Source organism: Phyllobates terribilis, unplaced genomic scaffold, assembly GCF_046119375.1.
Source record: "Phyllobates terribilis strain yellow unplaced genomic scaffold, ASM4611937v1 Scaffold_13__5_contigs__length_258822181, whole genome shotgun sequence".
Lineage (NCBI taxonomy): Eukaryota > Metazoa > Chordata > Amphibia > Anura > Dendrobatidae > Phyllobates > Phyllobates terribilis.
The window spans coordinates 115,054,990-115,067,384 of NW_027362773.1; the positions used below are offsets into that span (position 1 = coordinate 115,054,990).

Consider the following 12,395-nt stretch of genomic DNA (forward strand, 5'->3'; position numbering starts at 1 on the left):
AGATGCATGATACCTGGTCATTTTAGCATCACAGGCTCAAACTAGAACTTTTGTTGGAAGGAGGCGAAAAATCCTAAAATGTTGTCAAATAATGTAAAGTTTTTACACATATCTTGTCCTAAAATTTAGTATTTTCCATTTTCATAGGATGGAAGTAAACACTCAACGGGAAGTGGCGGCTCTGAAGTTATGTCAGGGGCACCCAAACGTTGTAAATCTTCACGATGTTCTCCATGACCAGGTCTGCTTTTATTTGCAACATTCTTTTCCCTATGTTTACTTCTCTGTCTTGTAACATGTGATGGATGTGTAAAGCAGGTCCATATTTTTCTTTTAATCCTGGGACAGGATAAAACCTGAATTATATAAAAAAATATATACTATAATCCCATACCAATATATCTTCTGACCATAGACACCAGGCATTGTTGAGGAAATTTCACCCTGCACTTTATAGTTGTGGGCACCTTCATGCAATTTTGCACCAAAGTGTAAAGTTTCAGGTTTGTGACTAAAAATTTGACCCTTGCAAAATCGCTCGCTACTCAAGTTTGCATCGGTTGCTCTGGTACGCACCAAGTATCGCGGGTGCTCGAACGACATGCTCGACTCCCTGCCCTGCATGTTTCGCGGCTGTTAGACAGCCATAACACATGTGGGGATTGCCCATGTACGGCAGACAATCCCCACTTGTTCTTTTAGCTGTCTAACAGCCGCGAAACATGCGGGGCTGGGACTCGAGCATGTCGCTCGAGCACCCGCAATACTCGCAAACTCGAGTAGCGACCACTTTTGCTCATCACTAGTCCTTAGCAGTGAAAGTGTTAACCCCTTACCTTCGTGTGTGGTAGTAAGGAGCAGGCTGAGTAACACACCCGGCATCTGCCTGTAACATCTGCTCCGATCGCTGCTGTCATGAAAATGTAATGATTGCCGAAGTGTTATGTGCTCTGCCTTCCATCAAATCCCCTACAACTCCCCCTGTGATTAGGTTGCAGGTGCCTATGGATTGTCATGGCAGCCTGGGGACCTGATGAAGGCCCTCGATGCTGCATTTTTGGTAATAATGTTGTAGCATTGTGGTATCGTTGCAGTATATATTACAAGCAATCAAACAATTGCAGGTTCTTGTTCCCTAAAAAATAAAGGAAAATGATGTTTTAAAAATGCCGCCTTATGTTTAAAATGAGCTCTGGAGGCAGATTCTCAGAGAGATCTATGTCCGGCCCATAGATTTGTGGGGGATTCTGCTGTTTTGGCATGCCAGGAGATCTCAAATATGAAATGGCATCCCCAATCTATTCCAGCTAAAATTGCGCTACAGAATTCAGTTGGCGCTCCTTCCCTTCCGAACCCTGCCGTGCGCCCAAACAGTAGTTTTCCCCCACATATGGGGTATCGGCGTACTCAGGAGAAATTGCACAACAAACTGTATGATCCATTTTCTCCTGTTTCCCTTGTGAAAATGAACAATTTAGGGCTAAAGCAACATGTTTGTGGGAAAAATTTCTTTTTTTAATTTTCAGGGATCAACATTATAAAATTCTGTGAGCACCTGGGGGTTCAAGCTGCTCACGACTTCTCTAGATAAATTCCTTGAGGGATATAGTTTCCAAAATGGGGTCAATTGTTTTTTTTTCACTGTTTAGGCACATCAGTGGCTCTCCAAACGCGACATGGCGCCTATCTATTCCAGTGAACTTTGCGCTCCAAAAATCAAATGGCGCTCCTTCCCTTCCGAAACCTGCCGTGTGCCCAAACAGTAGTTTTCCACCACATATGGGGTATTGGTGTACTCCGGAGAAATTGCACTGCAACTTGTTCTGTCCATTTTCTCCTGTTACCCTTGTAAAAATGCAAAATTTGGGGCTAAATGAACATTTTTGTGAGAAAAATTAAAATTATTTTTTTCCTTCAACATTGCTTTCATTCCTGTGAAGCACCTAAAGGGTCAATAAACTTGTTGAATGTAGTTGTGAGCACTTTAATGGGTGCAGTTTTTAGAATGGTGTCACTTTTGGGTATTTTTTATCATATAGGCCCCTCAAAGTCACTTTAAACCTGATGTGGTCCCTAAAAAAAAAAAAAAAAAATTTTTTGTCAATTTTGTTGGAAAAATGAGAAATTGCTGATAAACCTTTAACCCTTCTAACTTCCTAACAAAAAATTATATTTCAAAGATGATGCTGATGTAAAGTAGACATGTGGGAAATGTTATTTATAAATTATTTTGTACAGCATGACTAACTGGTTTAAGGATATAAAAATTGGAAGTGTGAAAATTGTAACATTTTCACCAGCATGCCGATATTTTCACAAATAAAAGCAAAAAAATTCGGCCTAAATTTCCCACCAACATAAAGTACAAGGTGTCACAAAAAAAAAACCAATCTCAGAATCACTGGGTTCCATTGAAGCGTTCCAGAGTGATTACCACATAAAGTGACACTGGTCAGAATTGTAAAATTTGGTCTGGTCAGGAAGGTGGAAACAGGATTTGGGAGTGGGGGGGAGGGTTTGACCAAATTTTGTGACATCACAGACTTTAATCTTATTGGAGATTTTTTTGCACTAGCTTATTTTCTTGGATGCTTTATTGGGGGACCCAGGAACCATGGGTTGTATTCTGCCATCTGGAGGCTGACACTAAGAATACTTCTTAGTAAAAAAAAAAGCTGACTCCTCGCCAACAGGCTACACCTGGGCAGTCGACACCGAGCTATTCAGTTTAGCTTAGCGTGGAGCTCCTACCTTTGTGTTTATGGATGACAGTCTTAGGAGGGCACTACATGCGCCAGTTGCTTGAGTAGTAACCTAAGAGATTGCCGTTCTTCCTTCTTCAGTACCAGTGTCAGTTTTTCCACCTTTAGGACGTCCCATGGTTCCTGTATCCCCCAGTGAAGAGTCAGAGAAATAAAGATTTTTGATACTCACTGTAAAATTTTTCGCGTATCCTTCATTGGGGGACACAGCACTCTTCCATGTTTTGGGGGGGGGGTCTTAGCTTTGCGTCTACTACTTCTTTTGTACTAACTGAATACCTGGGTGTTGGCTGCCAAGGTGTACCCTGTTGGGGAGGAGTCAGCTGTTTTGGTAAGACGTTTTCTTAGTGTCAGCCTCCATGGTTCCTGTGTCCCCCCAATGAAGGCTATAGGAAAGAGATTTTACAGTGAGTACCAAAAGTATTCACATATTTACCAAACCAACTTTATAGATGCACAGAACTATTTATAACACAATAGAAAGAAATTTGAAGTTGTGCCAAGGCAAAAAGGAAATTATCAGTTTTATGGTCTAAGAGGAAGTGTCTCAGAAACTTTCCATTCACTTAGTGCAGGTCTGAGAAAGCTGCCAATTTTAGGATGAAACCACGAGTATAAAACCCTGTAAGGCCGCAGTCAGACGACCGTATAAATCGGGATCGGCAGTGCACGGACTGGCCAGCAGCTCAACCGACCCCACCGGGAGTCCGTGCAGTGCATTCCGATCTCAGTCCGCTTTACGCGGCCGCCTGAGAGCGCCCTAATACCTGTTTCGAGTATGCTCTCTCAACTTGTAAAATGCTTGGGTCTTTTCTTGATTGGAGCGTTTCTGCGTTGCAGTATCACTCCTATCTGGTGATGGAGCTCCTGGATGGTGGAGAGTTACTGGATCGTATCAAGAAGCAGTCCCGCTTCAGCGAGGTAGAAGCGAGCAGTCTGATGCGCAGCCTTGTGAGTGCGGTGGCTCATATGCACGAAGCTGGGGTGGTGCACAGAGATCTTAAGCCGGAGGTGAGGCAGATCCAGAGCTCTTCTCGAATATTGGATTTCTGGCACATTTGTTATTTACATCACGCTTTCGTTGCTTTATACAGAATCTGCTCCTTTCGTCTCCCGGTGAGAATGCCGTTCTAAAGGTGATAGACTTTGGCTTTGCCAGGCTGCGTCCACCAGGGTCACGGCCCTTGCACACTCCTTGCTTTACACTGCACTATGCAGCCCCAGAGCTGCTGTCTCGTCAGGGCTATGATGAGTCTTGTGATTTATGGAGCCTCGGGGTAATCATGGTAAGTGTCGTATGACCTCGTTTATCCGTTTGCCATTTGTTCGTATAATGGGTGATTATATTACATTGGACTCGTAGTTATTACTGTTACCAGGTCATTTTAGACTTTTTTTTTTAGTTGAAGACAATGTGGAGAAAACATACTGTTCTCTGATGACCTCATTTCCCACAGAGTCAACACATGAACACAACCCACCGCCATCTGCCACTATCACCAACACTAGTGCAGGAAGTGATTGGCAGGCAAGCTGTTGTCAAGAACATATCTGCTCTGCACCATGCAGTCAGGGGCATCGAGCTGGCGCTTTCTGTATTCTTGTGTATACCATTCTTAAATCAATGTACAAAATACCTAAAACATTAAAAGAAAGCAAAAAGCACCTATTACCTACTGAGCACCACTAACAGAGTCCATTTGACTGCTTGACTCCCTAAATATTACCCAATCTTGGGGTATGTGATGTGCAGTGTTAATAACCACCGACCGGCGTCGTGTTTTGGCCGTCTTTTAATAGTCTGTTTAGACAGACGCTCCCTGAACGATCTATTACAGACTACTATTGTTCGCAGCAGTGCAGGTCCCGTTTATGCTGCCGAGAACAATGATCTTTTATGCTGCACAAAAGCTCTTTTCACCTGACATACAAGAAATTTTCTATCGATACTGCAAGATTATAGTGAAGTGCGTTCCTAGGAAATCTCATTCACGATAATCTTACATTGTACATGGACCCTGAATATGTATCCCTTATTCTGGGCCCCTTCCTGGTATATACATATATCCCCCATCCTGCTATATGTCCCCCATTTTGCTTCTGTTCTTCAATTCATAGAAAAAAAAACACAATTATACTCACCTTCCCTCTGCTCCCCGCTGAGCGGCGTCCTCTTCTGAAGCCGACAGCTGACTTCAGCGTGCAAGCGACAGTAGCACATGACGTCACTGCCATACGCCCCCGGTCACGTGCACGCCAACGTCCGCTGCTAGAATCTGATTGTCCGGCAGCATGTATAGCCGCGCACGGACCGGACGAGGACGCACATCCAGTTGAAGTTTTCTCTGGCATCGGTGGGCCTCTCACCTTCACAGGCCCGGTCGCAACCTCTTCGGTGGCAGTCGTTATGCCCCTGCAAACAACAGTCATAATATATATTGGGGTCTCTCAACTTGCCATCCACAGATGATGTCGGGGGATAGAAGGATCCAGCCTGTTAAGTTTTTCCAACTCCGATCTTTTGGTTCTTCCATGGATAAGCTGCAGCCAGAGGAGTCTGGCAGAGGCTCACTTGGTTGAGCGTTCCTGTGTAACGGGGAGTTGCTTTATGCTGCTGATTTATTTCAGAGGGTCCTGGAACAAAACTGGAGCTCTGCCTTCCTTAGGAAACGGAGAACATTATATTTCTGTGAATTTTTTTTTTTGCCAGAACTTCTGAAATTCCCTCTTATAACACATCAACTATATTTTTTTTAATACTTGTCTGGCACTGCTCATCTCCGCATCGGGAGATGGGAGACATCGGTGACATCCTAACTCCATATACCTGCTGAGACGCATGCACAATCAGCGGGTATTGTGCTTGTGTCCACTGATGATGATCCTGCGCGCATCCTGCACGCATACACACTACATTATCAGCATAAATATTCAGCTCCTGATGTGGAAGTGAGCGGCACTGGACAGCCTGAAGCGTTTTGAGAGATTTTTTTTTACAGCCTTCTGATTGGCTGGTGCCTAATTTGGAACAGATCCCATCAGAAGACGCTTCAAAGAAGTCATGTGCACTTTCTTTTTTCTTACCAGGCGGTTTTCAAAACCCAAAGTGGGAAAAAAAAAAACACCGAACATCTAAATGGCAAAGTGTTTTTTACAACGGGAAGAGTCTTTCAAGCATTTTTTTTAGGGTTTTGGGGGCATTTTTTGGAGAACTCTGTGTTCAAATGCACCTGCTAGTCTATTATACCTTGGGTTTTAACACCACAGGTTATTAGTTTGCCTTTCCAGCAGCAAATTGTTACTCAGGATTATCCTTGATTGACTTAATTAAAAAAGAAAATGATTTCCCAGTTATTTGCCTCGTCCACTCACAAGTCTTGTCTGTAAAGCCTTATTAGCGGGAAGGCACTTTGACCCTAGGGCAGATTACAGGGGATTTACTTACTTGCTGACATTATATAGTGTCTTTTGCGTTATTAGCGTGGCATGTGAGGTCATTCTCATTTTCCCCATTCTGCAGTACACAATGCTGTGTGGCCAGGTCCCCTTCCAAGGTGCCAGAGGAGGGTCCCCTCAGAGCCGCGCTGCCGACATTATTAACAAGATCAAGGAGGGAGACTTTATGATGCAGGGCGAGAGCTGGGATCATGTGAGCGATGAAGCAAAGGAGTTGGTGAAAGGTAAGACGCTGTTATATAATGGATGTCTGTGAGGTCAGGCTTGTGTCACACATAATACCAAATATACAAGATGATACAGAATGGGCACAAAACAATACAGTGTGTACAATTACATAAAATAAAAAGGAATAATGAAAGAGAATTACTAAACCTGTGTCACGCCAATGGCTCAGAGCTTAGCGGAGGGAAACACTGCAATTGGGGAAATGGACAGAACCACAGCAAGCCATGTCTTCCAAGGACTGACAAATGACCCAAACCCAACTACTGCTTTTTATTAGCTCAAAGTTATGCCCGTCATTTGTAGAGTTTGTTTTCTTATGTGTGTCTTTATTTATTTGTGATTACAGACCATAATATATATACACTGCTCAAAAAAATAAAGGGAACACTCAAATAACACATCCTAGATCTGAATGAATGAAATATTCTCATTGAATACTTTGTTCTGTACAAAGTTGAATGTGCTGACAACAAAATCACACAAAAATCATCAATGGAAATCAAATGTATTACCCAATGGTGGCCTGGATTTGGAGTCACCCCCAAAATTAAAGTGGAAAACACACTACAGGCTGATCCAACTTTGATGTAATGTCCTTAAAACAAGTCAAAATGAGGTTCAGTATTGTGTGTGGCCTCCACGTGCCTGTATGACCTCCCTACAATGCCTGGGCATGATCCTGATGAGGTTGCGGATGGTCTCCTTTGGGATCTCCTCCCAGACCTGGACTAAAGCATCCGCCAACTCTTGGACAGTCTGTGGTGCAACGTGACGTTGGTGGATGGAGCGAGACATGATGTCCCAGATGTGCTCAATCGGATTCAGGTCTGGGGAGCGGGCGTGCCAGTCCATAGCTTCAATGCCTTCATCTTGCAGGAACTGCTGACACACTCCAGCCACATGAGGTCTGGCATTGTCCTGCATTAGGAGGAACCGAAGGCCAACCACACCAGCATATGGTCTCACAAGGAGTCTGAGGATCTCATCTCTGTACCTAATGGCAGTCAGGCTACCTCTTGCGAGCACATGGAGGACTGTGCGGCCCTCCAAAGAAATGCCACCCCGCACCATTACTGACCCACTGCCAAACCGGGCATGCTGAGGATGTTGCAGGCAGCAGATCGCTCTCCACGGCGTCTCCAGACTCTGTCACATCTGTCACATGTGCTCAGTGTGAACCTGCTTTCATCTGTGAAGAGCACACGGCGCCACTGGCGACTTTGCCAATCCTGGTGTTCTGTGGCAAATGCCAAGCATCCTGCACTGTGTTGGGCTGTGAGCACAGCCCCATCTGTGGACGTCGGGCCCTCATACCACCCTCATGGAGTCGGTTTCTAACCGTTTGTGCAGACACATGCACATTTGTGGCCTGCTGGAGGTCATTTTGCAGGGCTCTGGCAGTGCTACTCCTGTTTCTCCTTGCACAAAGGCGGAGGTAGTGGTCCTGCTGCTGGGTTGTTGCCCTCCTACGGCCCCCTCCATGTCTCCTGGTGTACTGGCCTGTCTCCTGGTAGCGCCTCCAGCCTCTGGACACTACGCTGACAGACACAGCAAACCTTCTTGCCACAGCTAGCATTGATGTGCCATCCTGTATGAGCTGCACTACCTGAGCAACTTCTGTGGGTTGTAGAGTCCGTCTCATGCTACCACGAGTGTGAAAGCACAACCAACATTCAAAAGTGACCAAAACATCAGCCAGAAAGCATTGGTACTGAGATGTGGTCTGTGGTCCCCACCTGCAGAACCACTCCTTTATTGAGGATGTCTTGATAATTGCCAATAATTTCCATCTATTGTCTATTTCATTTGCACAACAGCATGTGAAATTGATTGTCAATTAGTCCTGCTTCCTAAGTGGACAGTTTGATTTCACAGAAGTTTGATTTACTTGGAGTTATATTCTGTTGTTTAAGTGTTCCCTTTATTTTTTTTGAGCAGTGTATTTGGTATGTAACCCCTTCTCATGGTACAGCACCATGGAATCAATGGCCCTATATAAATAAATAATAATAATAATTAAAGAGAATGTATAATCAGAAAACGGACTATTTTTTAAATCCGGTTTTTGTGTTAAATATACATTTTTGGAAATTCTTTTTTTTTTTAGATCACAAACTTTTATTTAAATTAAAAAAAAAAATAAAAAATCTTGCAATTTTCACACCGACCACCTGAGCTATTCTAGACTAATTTCTCCTGCTGTGTCAGGATAATGCAAATGTACATTAGCAGCAACAAACAGCTGTGTATAGCGGTGTTACCTGTCATTGTAGTCCTGCTACTGATGATAAGGAGCCTGCTGAAAACTCTTCCTGAAAATTCAAAAAGGTATGAGTCTAAAAAAAAAAAAAGCCGCAGTGGTTACTGTGAAAATTGCAAAATTACAAATTTATGTTTGATTTAATATAGAAGGTGATATGAAAAAAAAGACATTGCTAAAATAAAAAAAATACATGTAACCCAAAAACCTGAATTAAAAAAATAAGTCATTTTCTGATGACTTATTCCCTTTTAACTTAAAAAAAAATAAAACCTAAATGAATTCTAAATTTCAACCCAAGATAATTTTCTCCCTTCTACTTGTTAGACCGGTTACACACGTCTGAGTATGGACTGTGATGTGTGGGCCAGCCGCAACAGCTTTACATATGCTTTAAGGCTATAAATTTGGGTCAGTGTCAAATTGGGTGATGTCTGCACAGCAAAACTGCAGAGTTTACTGCAAATTGTTGCAGTTTTACTGGTGAAGAATATGAAAACTTTCTACTTCACCTATAAACCCTGTGCAGTTCTCTACTGCCCAGCGGACTCCTCATGTGAACTCAGCCTTCCAGTTTTGTCATGTGGGAGTTTTCTCCTAGTACATTCTGGATGTGATGTCCATGTGTCCAGGATGCTGCGGTCTTGAGTAGCTTCATTCCTGTACTTTTCTACAAACCAGGAGTCCTCTTCTCTTGTGCTCACATGATGTTGAGGAGTGTGGTATTTTAAAGAGTGCTGTTGAGCTATTCTGGAAGCAGCATGACAGCCAGCTATGTGAAGGCGTTACACAGGGTATACAGCAGCAAAATGATAAGAAATATTTTATATCAACTGTTTGGAAAGTTGCTTAATTTTACATTTAAGAAAGCAAATGAACAGTGAAAAACACTTCCGCTCACAACCGTCCATAATCTCTAAGATGGTTTTATCAAGTAAGTAATGTTAAAAGATAAAAAATCTTTTTAGTATAATTACCGTATATACTCAAGTATAAGCCGACCCGAATATAAGCCCAGGTGCCTAATTTTACCACAAAAAAACGGGGAAAATTTATTGACTCGAGTATAAGCCTAGGGTGGGAAATGCAGCAGCTACTGGTAAATTTCCCCATCCTGGTAAGTATTGCCCACTCATCACCAATCCTGGTATGCATGGCCCCCCTCATCCCCAATCCTGGTATGCATGGCCCCATCATCCCCAATCCTGATATGCATGGCTCCCCTCAACCCAATCCTGGTATGCATGGCACCCCTCATCCCCAATCCTGGTATGTATGGCACCCCTCATCCCCAATCCTGGTATGTATGGCACCCCTCATCCCCAATCCTGGAATGTATGGCACCCCTCATCCCCAATCCTGGAATGTATGGCACCCCTCATCCCCAATCCTGGTATGTATGGCACCCCTCATCCCCAATCCTGGAATGTATGGCACCCCTCATCCCCAATCCTGGTATGGGGGTGGAGAAGGGTGAATATGCATTCTCTTTAGTAGCGGGCACAGAGGATCACTGAGCCACAGTGGGAGCTGCGGCGCTGCTGACACTGTGCGCACGCTATTAAAGAAATGAATATTCACGCCTCTCCACTCCTATGGGCGTGGAGAAAGGTGAATATTAATTTCTCTTATTCCAGTGACACTCATCTGTTTGCTCCCCAGCCTCTCGCTGTATGCAATTTTGTCATCAGTAGTGGCAGAGGACCATGCGACGGACATATGAATGCGATAGAATACTTTACTGAATGTCCCAGAAAATCCCTCTGATTTTTAGTGATGGTACTTTGTACCATTTACACAGCCTCTTCCTGCTGTTATTTTTAAGGTTTGCTGACTGTAGATCCGTCTTGTCGATTGAGCCTTGGTGAACTGCAAGAAAGCGAGTGGCTCCGTGGCGGACGACCTCTCTCATCTACTCCGCTCATGACACCAGATGTTCTGGAATCTAGTGGGATGGCCACAAAAACCTGTGTGCACGCCACATTCATGGTAAGGACATTAATAAAGTCCTAGGTCTCAGGGACTTGAGCTCAAAAGGCCTTCACCGTGTTAAAGGTCTTCTTCCCCTTTAATCTCCTCCAACAATGTGGCTGAAGGGGAAATACTTTTACAGAGGATGTATGAGCATATGGTAAAAAGAGGTGCACTGACTTCTGCACAGGGTCATGTAGCAGTATAGAAGGGTTTTCTTGCAGACATTTAAAATGCATAAATTTTGGGTTTGTTCCTCTGCTGACAGCATAAAACCAGGAAACATATTCCAATTATGTTTTCGATTAAACTTAGTTATGCCAGAGCTTTACAGAGACTTCCAAGAAGTCTCCTAAACGAGTGAACATTTCTGTTTCTTGTAATAATCATGTCTACCTATTGCAATTTCCAGGAAAAGACTTTATATAAAGGGGACCTCTTGCAATCCGCTAAACCAGTTCAGGGCCTCAGGACCAGACTTAGTGTAGCCATTTTTAGGACATGTTAATTTTACAGCTATGACTTGTTGGGCTGCCATCATTATTTTTGCAGATTTTTTTTTTTTTACAAGGCAAGTTTATTTTACTTTTTCCCTTTAAAAAAAATGCCTCTTACATCCTAGATTCTTTATTTGGTAATAATATAGTGTTCCTTTAGAACATTTTTCCAATTTGGAACAATTGGATCGGGGCTCACAGTATGACAGCAATTGGGGGTTGGAATATTTTATGTATTTCATTTAATTTTATATTTTCACTTTTATTTTTTTATTTTTATGGTTTATCCCTAAAAAGATCACTAAAGATCAATCGGGGAACTGGACACGTGGTCTAAATTGCCACTGTCAGTGGTGGGCCGCACTAACTTGGTCAAGATGATCTGGATGCCACAATTGCTATATGTATTGCATAATTCTCCAATATGGCTTCCCCAGAGATATTTCCTTAAAGTAAACAGCATGTTCAGGGACTTAATCTGGGGAAAACAAGCTCCAAGAATTAAACTGGAAACTTTGCAAAGAGATAAAACAATGGGTGGCCTTGCTGTCCCAAATCCGTGGGTTTATTATATGGCAGCTCAGCTCCAGCATATTTGTGGGTGGGACGACCCTGGAGGGGGAGGGGGGGGCTCAACGTCTTCTACTCCAATCACATTTTAAATCACTCAGACTCTGAAGCATTGGAGGCTCACAAATTTAAGACACCCTCTTGTAGAACCCCAACTACGCTGTTAATACACAAACTATGGTGGGCAGTGAGGAAATTACAGGGGATACAAGGGATCTCACAATTTACTTACTGTGGGAAACGCCATGGCTCCCTAACCTTTAAAAATTGGAGTCTAAAAGGACTAGAAAGATTCACTCATGTTTTAGCGGGAGATTCACTCAAGGAGTTTTCACAGATACAAAATGAATATGGACTGCCCAATACCGAATTTTATAAGTACCTTCAGTTACGACATGCATATCAGGCAGAGGGTCTTGTGCTAAATAATGGAGTTCCTCAAAATGCTATAATACAGAGAATGGCTAGCTCACATAATTCTGGGGGGCTAATCTCATTGCTTTATAGGGGTCTTCTGGACCTGGTATTAGTAAAACACCCCATAAGATCAAAAGAAAAATGGGAGGGCTTGATAGGCCCTATTGAAGAGGTGCTGTGGTCTGAAATACTGGAAAGAGTTCCCCAGTTATCTCTGAGTGAGTCCCATAGATT

The 12,395-nt window shown here is 43.2% G+C and overlaps 1 protein-coding gene across 1 annotated transcript in view; it reads left to right on the forward strand.

The window, feature by feature from the left end:
* LOC141173930 (ribosomal protein S6 kinase alpha-4-like) overlaps positions 1-12,395 on the forward strand; it is a 47,828-nt gene that overhangs the window by 26,521 nt on the left and 8,912 nt on the right. Inside the window, exons 12-16 of the mRNA XM_073658479.1 lie at positions 148-241; positions 3,603-3,773; positions 3,857-4,048; positions 6,283-6,442; positions 10,532-10,695. Of these exons, the coding sequence (XP_073514580.1) occupies positions 148-241; positions 3,603-3,773; positions 3,857-4,048; positions 6,283-6,442; positions 10,532-10,695 (781 nt within the window). The remainder of the gene's footprint in view (positions 1-147; positions 242-3,602; positions 3,774-3,856; positions 4,049-6,282; positions 6,443-10,531; positions 10,696-12,395) is intronic.